At 42.1% G+C, this 19,660-nt stretch overlaps 1 protein-coding gene across 1 annotated transcript in view; it reads right to left on the reverse strand.

The window, feature by feature from the left end:
- Positions 1–19,660, reverse strand: part of LOC144823808 (uromodulin-like) — a 179,310-nt gene that overhangs the window by 12,749 nt on the left and 146,901 nt on the right. The window contains exon 6 of the mRNA XM_078682661.1: positions 15,810–15,963. Coding sequence (XP_078538787.1) covers positions 15,810–15,963 — 154 coding nt within the window. The remainder of the gene's footprint in view (positions 1–15,809; positions 15,964–19,660) is intronic.

Genomic DNA, 19,660 nt, shown 5'->3' on the forward strand with positions numbered 1-19,660 from the left:
CTGGTGGTGTCCCATCGGGCCCTGGTGCTTTATTGGGGGTGAGACCTTGAATCGCCGTCCTTATCTCATCCAATGTGAGGGTTACTTCTATACTCCTACCTCCCACCCATTCTCCCTCCTGCGTGCCCGTGTTAGTGTTGTTATATAGGCCCTCAAAGTGGGTGACCCAATGTTCTGGGAGGATTGTGGACGCAATGGTTGGTGCTATATTGTCGTGGAAACAAGGTCTATTCACAATTCTCCAGAATTCCGAATAATCCCTGTTTTCCCCTGCCTCTCTTAAATCTGCCCAGACTTGTGCCTGCAATACTGCTTTCCTTGCCCTTACACAAGCCTTGTAACTTTGTCTACAGTTAGCTACATATGCCGTGTTCCTTGGTTTAGATTTGAGGGCTTTTTTTAAGTTCCTCAGTGCCTTAGAGCAGGTGGAGCAAACCATCGTGGATGGTTCACTTTAGGCTTGGCAGAATCTTTCACTTCCAGTAATTTATCTGCTAAATTTGTTAAAGCTTCAAATGCTGCTACTACCTCTGTAGCTTCTATTTGGGGGTTCAGGCATTGATCTACGTATTTCTCCCTTTTTTGGACTAAGGCTTTATAAAAGTCCTGGGGGTTTATTTTTGTCCATTTTAAACGTCTCCCCTGGGCTATCGGTTGCAACCTACCCTCCATTCTTTTGACCTTTTTCCTGCAACCCGTATACCTTAGTTCTAATACTAGTGGGTATTGATCACTAAAGGCACTCCACTTTGTGATAACCTTTGTAATGTGGGGTGTCGCAAAAGCTGATATAAATATATAGTCAATTATTGATGAACACCCTCTCCCCATAAATGTGGGGACCAGAGTGCCCCCCTTCTCCCGTCCTGCCATATCCATAGTGTGGACTAGTGCATGAGTCTCTATTATTGTGGATAAGCTTGTACCTTCCTGGGTATGCTCAAAGTGCGGCCCCTTTTGTGATGGGCATTCATCCCAGTCTGGTGATATAGTGGAAAGGTTTGGGCAGAGGTGGGAGTTAAAATCACCCATCAGGAGAGTTATTGGGGTCCCCGCCTCTTTTCTCTGATCAACCTTTTCACTTAATCTTTTACTTAGCTCTGATATAGCAGAATTCACCCCTTGTGAGGATCCTGGATTGTAGATGTTAAAAAGTTCTAATTTCAATCCTCTGCTTTGGAGTGTTACTAACTGCAGGGTATGTGACACCCATGATGGGACTACCCATTTCCCTTCAATGGATAAGTGAACATAGACAGATAAACCTCCTTTCGCTCTCCCTGATCTGCTTCCCTGTGCTGGGACAGCAAAGCACTTGTAACCCTCTAGCTGGTACAGTGCCGGGTTCAATGCCCAAGTCTCTTGAAAGGCCAGTATCTGATAATCTTCAATTTCCTTCCTCCATTCTATATTCTTAAACTTAGCAGCTAGCCCTGCTACGTTCCAGGATATAATATTTATCTTGCCCTCCTTCTCGTCTTCTTCAGTGGGGACCTGGGGGAGTGGTTTGCTCTTGCTCACTTGACAGTTCCTTTCCTCGTTTCTACCTCTATCCCTAGAGTGGGAGCAATCTGCTTCATTAGGTGGGGTACAGTCTACCTCGATAGGTGAGGTGCAATCTCTCTCCCTTTCTATAGAAGGTTCTATATCTATCATTCCTTGGCCCTCAGTATTCTTACTTCCTCCCAAATCCTTATTTGGGGCCCTGTTACTCTTGACCAGTTCAGTCTTATCTAATACCGCTAGTCATTCATTGTTGTCTAGGGTCAGTAAGGGGCTAAATCTATTGGTCCACTGAGGGTGTGGCTGATATTGAAAATTCTGGGTCGTAAGATCATTGTACCTAACCCAGTGGTCATCTACTATTCTGCCTCTGTTACCCTGTTTGGGGTTAGGGGGGTATGTGTCTGGTGTTCTAGGGTAAAAGTAGCATAAAGGCATAGTCCTAATTGTGCTTGTGGTGTTTCTATTTTGGTTTTCTAGGATATATTGCACTAGGTTTGTGTTTTTGAAATTTACGATGATACAATTGCCTTCTCTATCTTTTCTCCTTCTCCCTACCCAGCTTACCCTTCTTACATTTAGAATTTCCCCTTGTTCACCCCCCTGCAATGGTCTATGGATATTTAGCCATTGGATAATCTTGCCTTTTAGTTCCCTTTGCGATTCTCTCTGACCTATTCTAAGTTCAGGAACCCCCGTGAATATAACTGAAAAAGTACTGGCTTCAGGCGGTAAATTTACATAAGGCAAGTGGGCTTGGTATCTCTCATACTGGTCAGTGCCCGATTGCGGGTTAAGCTGTTTGGAACTAGCCAATAGACCTCTATTCGGGTGTTCAAAGTCTCCCTGTCCCGGACCTTTAGTGTGTTCCCCGTTCCCCGGGTGTTTCATTGTGCCCTCGTGCCCCTTATTGGCAGTAGGCGTTGGTTCGGGATGTACCTCAGCGATGCTGCATTATTCATTACTCACGCAGTTGTTATTAGCCAAGCGAGTTAGTTGGGGCGGCACAGCCACTTCAGGGTTTGCCTTATTGACCATTGGCACCTCCATGACCTTGCCCAATTTCGATATTTCATGCGCCATTTTATCCAGTTTACTGGTCAACGGTTTGATTTGGCTTATGAGGAAGGTTTCCAGATGCTTTTGAAGATCTAAAATGATGTCATTTACCCATCCCGGCGGTATACAACGACCTCTCTTTTCTGTTGTATAAACCTCTTCTCCCCTATTTACTGGTTTTTCGCTCCTAGTGGGTTTCTTCCAGTTATGCATATTTGGGTACTTCCGTCCCCCTTTTCTGCTTTGTTTGTTAGATTTTTTGGAAGTCCCTACCATACTCGGGGATTCATTTTCTATCGTTATCTGAGCACATGGAACATCATCGATGGAATCATTTTGGGTGTCATTTAAAGAGGACAAAGTACCGTTAGTGTCCTCAATTGGCATGGGCGAGAGTGGCACAGTCGTTAGTGTCATAGAAATACGTCTTTCAGTCCTTTCTATCTCACCCGACACCTTTTGCAGCATTAAATCTATTGCCGTTGGGGTGTTTTTATGAGGTGCCGTATTAGTAGTCAGCGTTCCTGGCTTTTTTGCAGTCTGAGGAGTGTCTGCCTTGGTTTTAGTGGAACGAGTTTTAGGTCTTGTAGCCATGATATTTATATGGTTTTTCGTTTGTTTCTCGTTCCTCTTCCGGGCCAGACACCTTGCTCAGCTTTGGTGTAGTAGTGATCAGCTCCTTTATAGGCTTTTAGCTAGGGACACTATTTGTATCGTCTACTGCTTTACAACCCCAGCTTAATAGGCCTTAAGCGACAATACCTTATCGTGCAGCCAAGATGTATTGCCCGTCCCGTCCCTGGACGTCCCCGGACGGCCCGCCCTCTGCCCGGGCTCAGCCCGGCGTCGCCCGCGCGCGTCCCGCGACGCGGAGGAAGCGACCTGTTTTTGTGGCGCCTCCGGGCGCGCAGCGTCAGGCAGCAGGAAGTGGGCTGAGGTGTGCGCAAGGCTCCCTGGGAGCTGTGGTCTCCAGCCGCAGACCGCGAGATGTAGCTTTGCGGCGAGGCGAAACCACAGCGTTGGAAGCCCAGGAGTCACAAGCGCGTTTCAGGCAGGTGAGGGATGTTGCAGCAATGCCCGTGATTCCCAGCTATGGACCCCCGCTCCACCGAGGGAGCGTCCTGTTTTTGTAGCGCCTCCGGGCGCGCAGCGTCTGGCAGCAGGAAGTGGGCTGAGGTGTGCGCAAGGCTCCCTGGGAGCTGTGGTCTCCAGCCGCAGGCCGCGAGATGTAGCTTTGCGGCGCAGCGAAACCACAGCGTTGGAAGCCCAGGAGTCACGAGCGCGTTTCAGGCAGGTAAGGGATGTTGCAGCAATGCCCGTGATTTCCAGCTATGGACCCCCGCTCCACCGAGGTAGCGTCCTGTTTTTGTAGCGCATATCCTTTGTTCACTTATTTATGGCAAGAGCTTTGCAAACTAGTGTACAAGAAGTCAATGCCAGGGAGACAATATGTAGCTGTCTTCCTGCGTTGGTGAGGGAACCAGGAATTGGACTGACTGAGATGAAGAGATTGACATCTGCTGGACTGCGTGAATGTTCTAGTTTTCTGGGTTAGTTTGTCCAGAGTAAGGGCAACTCCTCACAGTAGCCACATTGCGTCTCCACAGAAGGAGGAACATAGAAGAAGCAGGTGTTTATGTGAAATAATCACAAAAAGGAGGAAAAAGCCAAAAGGAAAAAAAAAGTTCTGGCAAGAACTGCAACATGAAATCCAATATGGTTTGCAAGAAAGCAGTAGCGGCCTGTAAAGGGCGTGCTACCAGGTGGTGATGGGGGCAGGGGGGGGCAGGGTGGGGGGTAGTTAACTGCGGAATACGGCCGATTGGAGGGAAGTATACAAAAAAATTAATAAAACAAATTTCGTTGCGCGCGCAGCATTGCCAAATGCGATGCAGCGCGCGCAACGAAATTAGTTTTATTTAATTTTTTCTTTACACACCTCCAATCAGCCGTATTCCATAGTTTACTACCCCCCACCCTGCCCCTCCGCTGTCCCATTTCACCGCCGGGCAGCACGCCCTATACGGGCCGCGACTGCAAGAAAGACATATGTAGAAAGACAGGGCATGGGACACCACCAACAGAGTGGAACAGGACCTGGAGGTTAGACTGCAAAGTGGCAATCCAAGCTTTTCATGAAGACTGAGAAAAAACTAAAGGGCACAAATTGCAAGAGAAACCCGCATAAAAATACTACCTGGCTGTGTTCTGATGCAAAGATCAAAAGGGCTCACTTCCCTTGTACAAGATATAAATAGGAAATGTAAATCCGAGGAAGAGGAAAAGCTTAAGGAAGATAAAGTTGCATATTAGACTGGGCTCTTCCCTTCCAGTCTGCCTTAAGCCGAGCAATTATTGATAGAGTGGTTGAATGAAGGCGTCACACTTTTTGTCGAGTGAACTAGAGGATCGACAATCATTGGTGTCTCTGGTAACAGTTCCCCGGTTCATAGCCTAATCCACAGTACCACCCCAGAGGACATGGTTTAGCAGTCCTAGTGTGCTCTTGCCAATAGAGGACTATGACACCAACCGAGGGAGTCGGACCAATTCCCTAGGCTGCAGAAAGGAAAGCTCTCTTTCGCAGAGGAGGGTCAAAACAGCATGTTGTTTCCCAGATCACAGACTGAAGCTCAGGGAGACCAGCATGGAAACCAGCACATTTGGGCAGGCAGGAAGCCTTCCCAGCTCCTGCTGCGGAAGTGTGCACACCAGGCAGTGGAAGTGGGCAGCCGTCGGACACTACAGAAAACCATGCACAGCATGCAGCCAGGCACCCTGGGTTTTTCAGACTCATGGCAGACCAGACGCTCACCTGCTCCACCAAGGATGTGAAAGTCAGACATGCCATTGATAGGCCTCCATGATGCAAGGTGAGGCCATGTGACTGGTGATCAGGCGTCTGACTTGAAAGTGTCTACTGTAACAGCCCCAGTCATGCTTTGGTAGATCCACAAGGTGATCGACGTTCAAGCTGCCCCCAGACAGGATTAGCTCCAGAAGGTGTTTAGACAAAATATTGAGTTGCAAAAATCAATGTACAAGAATATTGGGTTTAAAATGCCATAACATGGAAATATCGATGTCAAGAATATCGATTTGAAGGTAAGAAATATATTTTTTTTAAATATAGAAGTCATTAATATCGTTTGCAAAAATATAGTTGTTTAAAACATCGTTTTTACTAAGTGTTATGTATTTTAGTATTTATTTTAAATGTATGTGATGCAATTTGTTTGTATAAGTGTTTTTCAAGTTTTTAATATATGTGTTACATTTTAGTAGTTATTAAATTTAATTTAAATACATTTCGTGTTTTTTTGGTTCCGTAGTAGGCTGTGGGTTTATAGGGAAATAGGGTGGGAAGTAATTTATTTATAATAAGTTAATGATTACTTTTTATTGAATAATATTTATTCAATTGATATTTAATAGCATTAATTGTGCTTTTAATTATTTTGGGGTTAATTGTATGTGTATGTAGTGGGATTTATAGGGGTAAAGGGTGGGAAGTAATATATTTTGTAATAATTAATGTTTAGTTGTGAATGAATATTAGTTAATTCATTGTTAATTAATTATGATAATTGTGTAATTTTTGTAGGTCGGGTTGTGGGGTTATAGGGGTAAAGGGAGGGAAGTAATTTATTTTTAATTAATAATTAGTTGATAATTAATACTAATTAATTAATCGATAACTGATTATGGCAATTGTGTATGTTTTAGGTGTGACTTGTGAGGTTATAGGGGTAAAGGGTAGGAAGTAATTTATTTTTAATTGATTAAGAATTAGTGATGAATTAATATTAATTAATTAATAATAATTAATTATGTCAATTGTGCAATATTTTGGGTGTGGGTTGTGGGGCTATAGGGGTAATGGGTGGGAAGCAAGTTATTTCTAATTAATTATCAAATAGTTGCTAACTAATAATAATTAATAAATGGATAATTAATTATGTTAATTGTTTAATTATATTGTGTAGGTGTGTGTTTTGGGTTTATGGGGTATAGGGTGGGGAGTAATTGCTTTATAATTAGTTGTTAAATAATGTTATTTATTTAATCGAAAATTAATTTCAATTGTGTAATTAATTTTTTTTAAGTTTACTTTAAGGTGTGGGTTGTGTGGATTATAGTGGTAAAGTGTGGGATGGTAATAAAGTTGAATGATTTTAATGTATTTTCTAATTAATACCATTTATTTAATTGAAATTATGTTAATTGTGCAATTTATTTTTTTAGATTTTAGATGTGGGCTGTGGGTTTTGTTTGGGTATGATGTGGGAAATAAATTAGTTGTAAGCAATTATTAATTATTTTTGAATTATTATTCATTATTAATGTAATAATTAAGTACGGTAATTGTGTAAATAATTTGTGTATGTTGTGTGCTTTGTGGGGCTTTAATCTGGGAAGTATATTAATTATAATTAATTAATAATTAATGTTTAATTAATGAAAATGAGTTTATTGATGAATATTTATATTACTAGTGTAAATAATTTTTTTGTTGCAGGTTTTGAGTTTTGTGGTGTTATGAGTTGGGAAGTAACTAAACTAAATGTATGTAATAATGTTTTTGTTAATGAATAATTCGTAAGTAAAAATATTTCTTTGTATGAAATGTATTGTTATATTTTATTTATTACTAGCTTACCCGTCGCGCGTTGCTGCGATCTCAGAAGAAAGGAAATTTAAGGAAACTTGTTATGATAACATTCAATTTACATTGTGTAATTTTTATTGAAATGTATTCATTTTAATATGGAAAACATTTTAAAGTGTTGTTTTAATTCTGTTTATTTATTCGAGTGATCGTGGATACACGTTTTTGTTTTTTGTTTTTCCGACTGGTGCGTACACAAATAAATCAGAAGGTTTTCCGACTGGTGAGCTGGCCACATACAGTTGTCCATGTGAGAAGCACGGATTCTCCAAATCTAGTCCACACACTTGCAGCGATTGTCCTTGTGCTTTGTTGATGGTCATTGCAAAAGCGAGTCGCACCGGACACTGTAAACATTGCGTACACAAATAAATAAGAAGGTTTTCTGACACGTGAGCTGGCCACATACAGTTGTCCATGTAAGAAGCACAGATTCTCCAAATGTAGTACACACACTTGCAGCGATTGTCCTTGTGCTTTGTTCATGGTCATTGCAAAAGCGAGTCGCACCGGAAACTGTAAAAGTTCGGTATTGGAAAGATTATGAGGGCCCTGGGGGGCAGATATTTATCAAATTTGCCAGAAACCTTCGCGGGAGTGTACTCAACAACGTTTAACACATTTATTTTATTTTATTTATTTATTTTTATATATCGTTTTTTTGCCAGAAACCCTCTCGGGAGTGTACTCAACAACTTCCCAAAGTTTCATGGCGATCGAATGAATGGTGTACAAATGCATAAAGGACAAACAGACAGACATACATTCGTTTTTATATTTATAGATAATATGTATAGGTATTTGTGATTTGTATTTAAGATTGTGCTATGTTTTTCTTTTTTAAAATGTTTACTTTTAAATATATGTATAGTTTTTTTTCAATATATTTATATATTTTTTATTAACTTTGTTTTTGAAATTATTTTATTTTGTTGAAGATATTTTGTTTGTTTTCAATCTTGAATAGACTGGAGTGGAGATGGTAAATGTTACCCCTCCACCATCCAACACTTTCCCTACTGTTGCACTTATTGGAGTGGGAATAGTCAATTTCACCCCATTGTATTTGAGCACTTTCCCTACTGACTGGAGTGGGAATAATAAATGTTACCCCTCCACTTTCCAACACTTTCCCTACTGTTGCACTTATTGGAGTGGGAAAAGTAAAATTGACCCCTCCGCAATCTAACACTTTCCCTACTTGGTGGGAAACAGAGAGTGGAAATAGTAAATTTATCCCTTCGCACTCCAACAGTTTTGATACTGTTGTACTGGCTGAAATGGGTACAGTAAATATTACTTGTCCGCAATCCAAAACTTTTACTACTGTTGCATTTATTGGAAGGAGATTTGTAAATTTGAAGCAGTTTTATTATTTTTGCGTTGTGTGGCGTGGGAGTATTAAATTGGTTACATAATAGTTTTCATAGTTTGCTTAGTTTGGTGTAAATTGTATTGGGAACATTATATATATTACATTTTATATTTTATCATTTATTTTATGCTGTTATAATTTAATTCATTATGTTTTTGTTTATTTAAAATTATAATATTTTTAAATAATATTTTTAAGGTGCAAAATAATTTTTGCTACATTTAAAGTATTTTAAGTTGTTTAATTTTTTCATTTAAATATAACTGTCTGTTTTTTCAAAGATTTTGTGAAAATCGTATATGTATGTACATATTTATTTATTTTATATTATGTTTAAATTACAATATAAATTAAAAACATACGTTTAATAACTCGTTGGTAAGTAACTATATGTAATATATTTTAATTATTATATGTGTTTAACTTTTTTTTAATTATGTTTATTTGTTAGGATATATATTAAATATTTTTTATTTAATTAATTTTACTATTTAATATATTTAATATGTATTATTTTACTTTATAAATATATATATTTTAAAATCGATATTTCATACAGCTATATTAATGACATCAATATTTTGTTAATATCTTTATACTTACCATTATAAGTATAGGATGTCGGTTCTTTTGACATCAATATTTTCGTGACAATATTTTTGTATGGGAATATTTGGAGCATCGATATTTTGATATTGTACCATCCAGGAAAGAAACAGGAGCCGCAAGGTGCGTTCAAAGTGTCTTTGATCAACGTTTCCTGCAATATATAATAATTCTCAAAGCTAGTGGCTTTCTTCATCAACGCATGAGCCAAGCACTCTGAGATGCAGGAGAGGTGGGAAGAAGTCAATGCAAGTCATCCACCGCTCACGAGATCTGCCAGACAAGCACTCTGACAGGCTTACCCTCTGGAAGTTGGCTTCCACACCTTAAAGAGTTATTCTAGGCCCTTAGCCAGGTAGCTTCACACCACTGCCATGACAGAGGGAAAGCAATAGGATCCCATGACAACATAGGCAGGCAGATGAACTTCCAGCATGCTGCAAAGGGCCACAGAGACTGGCCACACAGGTGCTGACCACAAGGTACTTGCAGTAAGAGGGTGTTACCCCACCTGCACATCATCCATCTGCCACTCACCGGGGTAGGTAGGAGCCAGGGCTCCACACCTGCATGTCAAGAGACCCCAAATTAGGCAGCAGCCCCAAGCCAGGCTGGTGGACTGGAGTCTTCCTTGCCCTGGTGGGAGGCACTGAGGGGAGAACAGTCAAGTTCCCCCACACTGTCAAAGTGACTTACCTGCATCTGGTACACTCATAAAAGCGTGTGCTGCCTAGTGCAGATTCTCCTCCCACCCCTTAAAGCAGTTCACACTGGCTTCGAAATGGTTACACAACTCCACCACGAAGAGCCAGTGTTCCTGCATGGCCCAAGCTCTTTCTCATTCAGGCTGCCCTGCCACACAAGACAGGCCACTCCTCGGTCACTGTGTCAGTTGGGCCTTCTAGGGTTTAGGAGCCAGCCCTGTGCCCGGTCATTGCCCTAGGGCTCAAGCGTTGTGGACCATACTGGTCGTGGATGCACTGATGTGAGGGCCGGGCAATTTGCCTTGGTTCCATCTCAGTGTAGGTGGAGGGATTAAGCTGGCATCATTAGTCACTCGGGTCAGTCTGGTGTTAATGTTATGTTATGTTATGGTGATTTATACCGTGCATGGCTGCCCCGGCAACAGGGCATCCCAGCGCTAGCAGAATAGGAGGCCAGAAGAAATTGAGCTAGATGGATGTGAAAAGCCAGGTTTTATTCAGCTTCCTGAATGCCCAGTGGTCATGAGTGCTGCGGGCAGCTCAAGGGATAGAGTTCCACAGTGAGCGCCTGGGCTTTGAAGGAACGACCCCCAGCTCTGCAACGGCGAACTTGTGGGATACATAGCAAATGTTGATCGGCGGAGCGTAATGCGGCGTCTAGGAACATAGGCGGTGTAGAGCTTCTGCAGGATTTGGGGACCCTGGCCGTGCAGAATCTTGTGAATAGTGCATAGATTTTTAAACAGAATTATTTGCTTAATGGGCTACCAATGAAGATGGTGGAGAAGATTGGTGGTGCGACACTGCCTGGGTATGGCAAAAAGAGTACGTGCCGCTGTGTTTTGTACTCGTTGGAGTCGAGCAGTGACGGTTTTATTAGCGCCAAACTGAAGACCATTGCAGTAGTCTAGGCGAGATTGAACCACTGACTGCACTATCAATTGTTGAGTCGGGGCGTCGAAGAACCCCAGAATGGGTTTGAGGCTGCGCAAGAGGCCGAAACATGTACCAGCCACTTTGCATAAGGTTCAAAAGTGAGGGCAGTGTCATCCAGTCCTTAACAGTCTTTTTGGGTTGTTGGGGGGAGCCCAAGGTAGCAGGCCACCACTGGTAGTCCCATTTGTTAGTGTCACGGCCTACCAGGAGCAACTCCGTTTTGGCAGAGTTCAACTGTAGGTAGTTGCTAGTCATCCAGTCTGAAATAGCCAGGACATCCGCACGGAATTTCAGTTGGTCTGTGGCCAGGGTTGTTGGTTAAGGTGAACACTAGCTGAGTATCGTCCGCATCGGATACCATTTTGATGTTGCGTTCTTTGGCTAGAAGAGCCAAAGGGCGGACGTACATGTTAAACAGCGTGGGGCTCAGGGCCGAGCCTTGGGGAACACCACAGCTTAGAGGGTAGACGCTAGACAGATGGGGGGGTGAACCTGGAAGGGGTGTTCTGATAGAAACTAAGCAAACCAGGCCAGGGCCCTGCCTTTTTTAATGATCCTTTCACAGGGCAACCTATGGGAACCTTGTTACTTCTTTTACTTCGTCTAGTTTGATCATCTTCTAGGTGCTTCACCAGGGCTGCTGCTAACCCCAGCAAGGTTGATACGAGAACCTCCCTAAACCATCCAATTGGTAGTAGCGACCAGTGATTGTACAAAGGGCAGGGAATTAAACAACCAAAGCTTATGACACATACTTACTGTGAAATCCTTGCTCATAGAAAATAATTGCAATACATATATCATAACATACCAACAAGCTTTATTTCATGTTAAGTCATAAATGCATAGCACACACATACAGAATAAAACTGCAGAATAAATGTAATTCCCGCACTTAATCTGCTTTTTGTCCTAAATCGAGTACAGTCAAAGAGCGGATTAAGTGCGGGAATTAAATTCCAGTTTTTGAGACACAACCCATCGTCCTACATACCTCTCCATCAAGTTGGATGACTGGATCTTCTGCTTTAAGTTTTCACGCACATCAGTGAGCGGATTAGCCCACAGGGCAGTAGGGACTATGGACCTCAGCCCCACGTCCTAAACTGAGGACCCCATCCCGCAAGCAACATCCCGCAAGCAACAGCGGGCATGCAAGAAGGCCCCATACTTACACAGGTTGCCCCATCTTGTCCTGATGAAGACCCGCACGGCTGAGGATTAAACTACCCTATAGGCCTTAAGACGGGTCGAAATGTCAGTGCCCCTTTCTCTAGCCTGGACCCCGAAATTCCCCACGTGCCATACTAGAATGGACGTCTAGTTCAATTTTAAAACTGTATGATTAAGTTTGTATATTGGAAAACGTGGCCAGGCACTATAGGATGGTGATTAGAAACCAGTCCAACTGTTACTAAATGTGTTAAGCTTCCCTTTGTCACCACTCTGGATACTCTTCTTCACCCACCCACACTTGAGCACCCTTGCTTTATTCACGTTCCCCCTGGAGCAACCTCCACTGCAACACGTAAAAAGAATAAATATTTTTTGACTGTCTCACCAAGTGAAAATAAACGTATGGTGATTGAGATCATGGTTTGTTGCACCTTGTTTTGTGAAGAAGTAATGTATTGAGTACTATGAGATATTAACCTGTTCTTTAAAGCTCCAAATTATTTATTGAAATCATTTAGTAGGGTTAACGATTGAAGTCTATCTGCAAATGAAGGTCTAGGACCATTGTTTTTGTAATCCGAGCGCAAAGAATGACAGAGGGGAACATGTGAGAAAATGTATCCAACCTCCTAGAGCCCTGGCTGGGCTAGAAGAGTCAAATGAGCCCTCATCAGGACTTCCAGGGCAGACTGGCCATCTAGGGAAGTCATTAATTCCTGTGACACGCATTACTAGATGTCTGGACTAAGAGCAACCAGATGGCTGGGCTTGGAGGATGGTCATCTGGTTGCACCACGTTTTAGTAATCAGTTTGTATCTGCCCTTAGAGAGTCCAAGGACACCCTGTGCCGGGTTCTTGGGCAAAAGGCAGGGCCGCAGGAATGGCCTGTGGGTAAGCTTCACGAAGCTATGACTGAGGGCCTGGTCAAAGCTTTTTCATCCAGACAAGCAGGGAAGCCTGCCCTGGTATGCGGGACCTTCTTCCAGGCCAATTTGCAACACAGCAGTTTGAGAAAGGGAGCCATGGACTAGAGGCTCCGACCCCAAGTGCATGTTGGAACTCTAACCCATGGCCTGGTCACAGCTTCGTAACTTAGGCAGGCAGGGGGGCCTTTACCGGGCTGGTGGAACCTCGTCCTGAGCACTTTCAGATACAGCAGGAAAGAGAACAGAGCCCAGGGCCAGGGTTTCCACTCCTGGACCCGCTGGAGCTCTGATGCGGGGCATAGTCAGAGCTTCTTAACCCAGGCAGTCAGGGGAGACCTTCCCAGGTCTGCAAGACCCAGTACCGGGCACTTTGGGAACCTACGGGCTGAGGAACAGACCCCAGGGGAAGGGACTTCCGTTAGGGGACATGCTAAAGCTTTTAGATTTGGCATTGGCAAGCTGGTGTGATAGTTGTTTTTTTATTGCAAGCATATGCCAAAAATTAAAAAGAAGACAAAAATAAGAAATCAAGTTTCTACCCAAGCAGAAGCAACATTAAAATGAAAAGCCCAAGAAATTAGCAGGGTTGACCCACAACCCCTCTAACTAACCTAGACTTTAAAATCCGAGTTGACTCCCATTCAAGAATTGTTGGTGTACTGACTATGCTAATCACCTTTTTCTTTTTATTGTTTCTCTCCCCCTCCATTGCACTGTTATCTATTTTTCATGCTGAAGGCTCTATCCTTGGTTTGCTTACTTACTGTCAGACTTCTATGTAATGTAAGGCCCTTCTGTTTTTCACAGTGTGTATGTAAAGCGCTCTGATACCTACGGATCTAGCAAGCGCTATATAAAACTTTTAAAATAAAATATAATAAAAATATGTACTTTTTGTCTTTTGAAATATTTTTGCCTACATTAAGCTGGTGATAGCAGCCATAGCTGTCTCGCGGCCAGACCTAATAATGTTATTCCAGCTTCTGTAGATGAACCAAACTGCTGCCTCCTACACCTTGGCCCATTGTCCACAAACACACTTACCACTGCTAAGCTGATTGACCCCCTCTATCAGCCGTTTGCTGTATTACTGACCAAGTGATTTATTATTTTCAGTTTCGTGGAGTCATAAAATAGGCCAAAATCAGATTCCTGAGGGATTGGCCAACAGCTGAGATTATTAATACAACAATCAATGAGGTTCCCTTACTTTATTATAAAAAAATATACTGATTGAACCAGTATATACCTCAAAATGTAGAATGCTACATTGAAAAATGGAAGTGAGTAATAAAAAACGAATGACACATTTGTCATGCTATTCCCCCTGACAGTTAACACAAACCCGATAATAGGATGTATTAAAAAAGAAACTATGGCATAAACCGTGACCCTAATTAGAAATATTTTTAGCTCTATCCTACCCTTACACATTACCCCTCTGTTCCTACCTTTTTACGTACCTCTCCGTCTAACTCTACACCTACCTCTACTTCTTATCGTTGGCCTACGTTTACAAACACATATATTTATATTTGTACACCTTCATGTATATGATTGCACTTATCTTTACCTACACACTGATCTTTGTTTACATCTACCTCTCCCTCTGACTTACATCTGCATCTGCCTCTTACCTCTACATGAGCCTCTACTACAACACCAGTCTCAATGTATACTTCTACCCAATCCTCTGCTATTACATTTACCCCTAACTCTAGGAATACCTAGGTCACTACAGCCACGTCTATCTTTACAACTTCACCAACTGATACTTATACACCTACCTCTAAACCTATATCTACCTCAACCATTACTTCTTCATCTACCTCTACACTTTCACTGACCTCTACACCTAAAATTGTTTGCAGCTCTCACACTTTTTTAAATTAATGATCCTTTGCCATTTTTTAAACAATTGGAAATTCATATGGCTTCTTTGTTGTTTTTATTGTTTGTCGTAACTACCACCCAAAACGATAGCTCCTGCTGCTTTGTATGGAATACTTCTTTGAATTTTTATAGCTGTGGATCACCACATCCGAGATGACCTATTTCTAGACCGCAATATTGTTTTGGCATTGTATTTTGTATACACACAGCCATTTTTTGGGGCAGGGCCTTGCTGCTTGTGCCAATCGACCAAGGGGGAGGCTTGGATTCCTAACACAAAAGTGTTATTTGTTGGGAGTTTGAATGATTTGACTTTGTGGACGTTTAGCCACAATCTCTCTCCTCCATTACATTTCAGCTTCCTACATCTCTGAACAGGAATACCTAGGTAAAATATTCACCTATAAAGGGGCCATGTGTGTAAAGCTTGTGGTCTGTTGGTGGAGGGGGTGTTTGAGGGTGGGAAGAATTGAATAGAGAAGTCCAATATTTATTCCGGCCTTAGACTTTGGAGCTGGTACAATGACTTTGTGGATTAATCTTGCCGCTGCATTGGTCCGTGTTTAGCCTGCTGAACACAGGTTCAAATCCTGGTATGTCTGGTTAAGCCCCTCATGCTCCCAAAGTCAATATGAAATGCTGCCTTTGAGGTGGGTAATAGTAACAGCTAAAACTAGCAGAGCAGAGGTAGGGGCGCTACATACAACAGAGGGTATAGCTCATCAAGGCCTGACTAGAAGAGTTATGGGGTCATTAAAAGGAGTATTTGTAGTCCAAGTGACAAGTAATGGACATGACGCTATGGAGGCCTCCACAATTAGTGTGTTAATAATTTGAAAGCACAACTTGTTTACACTTGGATATGAAGAGTATTTTCAATGGACAGATCAGAAGAAGCAAGCAACACACGAGAGAGGCTGACATACTAGGCGGCTTTGCAGACAATGCTACTTTTCCTTACCGGAACGCAGGTGCCGGTACAGATCGTAACTTCAGCAAACAGGAAGAAGGTTTCAGTCCCAGTAATCTCGAAGACTTGGAGAACAAATTGAGCCTCCGTTTCGTTCCCATTCTTTTTAACGGACATTATGTCCGTGAAGTCAACAGAGGGGCACCTGTATGGGAGATCGGGGACAGATTTAGACAGTGAATTACTACAAAGAATCCAAAAATCTTTCGATCTGCAACAGGTCGTGAGGACAACTGGCATAACGTTGTCCCTGGTGATATTGGTTCCAATCATTAGTGACTTCACATTGCCTCAAACCCATTTATGCTACATAGGGCCAGATGTAGGTGGCTAAATACCGGTCGGTAATGGTGAAATTAGTTACATTTCTGCGTTCCCTACCGGTATTTAGCCATGTGCGATGTAGGTGACTGTCAACCTACATGCAAAATAAGGAATCGCTAAATAGTGATTCCTTATTTTGCTCTTGTATTTAAGGAATCGGAAATACTGATTCCTTAAATGCAATGTACGTAGCACTGAAAACAGTGCACCTCAGCCTTAAGGAATAGCTATTTGCCACCAACTTCAAGTTGGTGGCAAGTAGCGATTTCCTTACAAAAAGCACTTCTGTTTTTTTTTATGTGCCATGTGGCACACATCCATGCCCTTAGGGAATGAATGTGCGCCACATGTGCACACATGCACATTTCAGGGGTGCAACAGGGTGTCCTTGGGACACTCTGGCACCCTTGAAATACCTCCTGCTATTAACGATTCGGTAATTCCTCTATCTCTTCCCATTCATTCCAATGGCTAGGTATTCCTTAATAACGAATCCGAATTACCGATTCGTTATTAAGGAATGTTAAGGAATCGCTAATATTTTAGTGATTCCTACCTACGTCCATTTAGCGAGTTCTTAATAGCGATTCTGTAATAATCGCTATTAAGGACTTGCTAAATGGAAGTTAACTACATCTGGCCCATAGTTCGCTATATAATTATTCCTTTGTCTCAGCAATGCTTCCAAAACAAACTCCAGTTCAACTGTTGCAAGAATCTAAACGAAATGTTCTCCCCCTGAAAAGGTGCTTGAGCTACTGAATTATTTTTTGAGTAATTCAATTTGTGTATTAGGGCCCAGTCAGTTACCACGCAATTCCAGGGTGCATGCTTGTACAATGGTTAGCATTTCAATTTTGTTGCACGGCTATTTTTTTGTTAGAGGTGTGCTAAGAGGTGTAACTTAACTGTTCGTAAAGTTTGTGAAGATTGTTTGAAACTTTGTAAAGTTCAGAACCGTAAACAGATTTGAAACGTTAAGTGGGTAATACAACTACTTGAAAAGGTTACTTAAGAAAAAATCTCTGCAAAAGGTACATTTTCCTGAATGTGTTTTGTGTGGGAAACCTATTCGAAATACTATTTAGGATAAATTTAACCTGCAGTCAAAAGAGTGCGATGTTCACAAATTATGCATGGCGACCCAGGAATTTTATCTCTGCAACCAGTATTAAGTCATGTTTCCACAGCTCAAAATGTTTCTTAAGATCACAGCACACTATTATAGCCCTCAAAAGACATATTCCTGTCTTCAGGTAGAATTCGACTCGCCCCCTGAAATCTGCCTGTACAGCTGTTAGTTTCGAATCTTACAGCCTGAAGGTTGATCTAAGGGCAAACATAAACGACATAGACACCTTACCATATCAAATATTTTATGCAAAGAGTATCCACTAATTTAAATTTTATTGCAAATATTTATGTCCTGAAGAAGAATTGGGCCGACAAAAAAGTGGATCGCAGAAAAAGCTTATAGTTATCAACAAGAATGTGTTAATGCATTGTAAGGCTGTTATCTGTTGTTGCAACCTATGTGGCATAGAGCTGAGAGAAATTAAATCAGTATATTTTAGCATGTTTTCCTTTTATAAAAGTTATTCATCGCAGAGTAGGCAAAGTCCTGTGTTGATCTAATTTTCCATTGAAGGTACATTTGTGGCTTTGCACTTCTATCAGATCCCAATACTTTGAAGATAATTTAGCATAACGCTATAGAGTGGCATAATGATTAAATATCTGTTGGAAAAAGGTACTAAACCATAAGTACCACGAATGATGTTCCTAAAAAGTATGTTGTCATAGTAAGTCGATACGCATAAAACGAGTACCTTCAGTTATCACAATAAAAAATCAACCACTTACTGTCCCCATGGTTTTCTAAGAGACCCGTCAGGGACTCTGGGAGTGGTGGTGACTGTGGACCAGGGAAGTAAAATCTGGATTAATCTAGAACCAGGAGATGAGGAGTCTAGTATAATCTGCAGCCTCACAAAACTCTCAGGCTCATCCTAACAATTTTAAGTCATCACAGCTTCTTGAGCACCAAGCAGAAACCTTGTGAGCGACAGGAGCTGCTTTAGAGTACATTGAAGATAGAGTGCCTAGAATAATTGCAAGTGATGGAATCAGTAAACTTTACTATAGGCGCGGACACAGGTAGTAAAATAGAGACGTAGAAAAGAGACCTATATTTGCAAACTGGAGCAGTTCTTTACTTTTCAAGACACAATGTATAAGTGTGTTGCAAAGTACGGAAGACTGCATGGATTTGAGCTTGCTGCATGCAATATTTGTTTTAAAATCAGGGATATTAACAGTAATACCGGTCCAAGAGACCATAAAGCAGGCACACAAACAATGTTGGCTCCTTTGTTAAGGATGAGGAGCATCACCCCACTGCTTTAAGCAGTGTAAAAAAGGAAAAATAAAAAGATAAGAACTCAAGGTTATTATCATTTTATTTTTTCCTGTTGTGGCGTCTTTGTTGGGTGGGGCTGCTCTCAGAGCAGGAGGAGGAGCGCTTTGCACTCCCTATGTGAGCATGAGTGATTGGCTGGCCCTCTGCAGTAATGCTCACACAGTATGTCCTTCATGCAGGCTGCATTACAGCCTGCAGGGAGAACATGCCCCTCCCTCCAGCCCCTGGATGAGCGCCGTGTCACAGTGCTCAGACCAATCATAATACTGCATTGTAGCATTTCTATTGGCTGTGGGGAGTGTGGAAGCCCTGGTGCTTCCTGCTTCCTATTTCCCCAAGCGGTCAGGAAGAGGACACAGGAGAGGTGGTGGTGGTGGGCCGGCCAGAGGCCGTAAGGTAAGTGATTATAGTTTTTTTTTTTACCTGACCCCCTCCGCCCCTTCCCCCCCAGTCTGCCCCACTGCTGCTTCCAGATACCAGCTGCCACTTCCCACAGACAGCTACAAATTCATCCCAGATACTGACCTGTCAAACCAGCCTGCCAGGCCCTTCCTGATTGCCCTTGAGGCAACTCAGAACCTAGCTCTAGGTACAAGTAGGGAATTAGCAACTCTAACTGACTATATTCTCTTCAGGTTTGTACCCAATTCTCTGGCACTAGAGGTAGTAAGAACCTATTTTTCTAATTGCTAGGTGAGTTACTCACTGCCCCTTGGAATGGTTAAGAATGTTACACTCTACGCTTATCTACTAACAGTTGAGCTAGATGTATTGGAACTAAAATGTATTTTTTAAACGTATCTATATTCTTTTGAAAACACTCAGCTTTGGACCATTTCCTGTAGGAAACATATGTTTTTTCTAGTGTTAGATAACATTAAAAGCCTCTATTAGACGTGGTGCGGTTGGATTTGGGAGCCGATTGACTCGCCGTCAGCAGTTCAGCCCGACTGATTATGATGCAACAGAACACTGTTCGTTCTGAGTCCCATTGTTCCAAAAATAGCCCGTGTTCTGCCCGACAACACAGGCTCCTATCAGGAAATGGTTGTGTGTGTAAAACCGGGATGTGTATTAAGCATAGCTACTTTAAAGGTAA

This window comes from Lissotriton helveticus, chromosome 3_1 (genome assembly GCF_964261635.1).
Source record: "Lissotriton helveticus chromosome 3_1, aLisHel1.1, whole genome shotgun sequence".
NCBI lineage: Eukaryota > Metazoa > Chordata > Amphibia > Caudata > Salamandridae > Lissotriton > Lissotriton helveticus.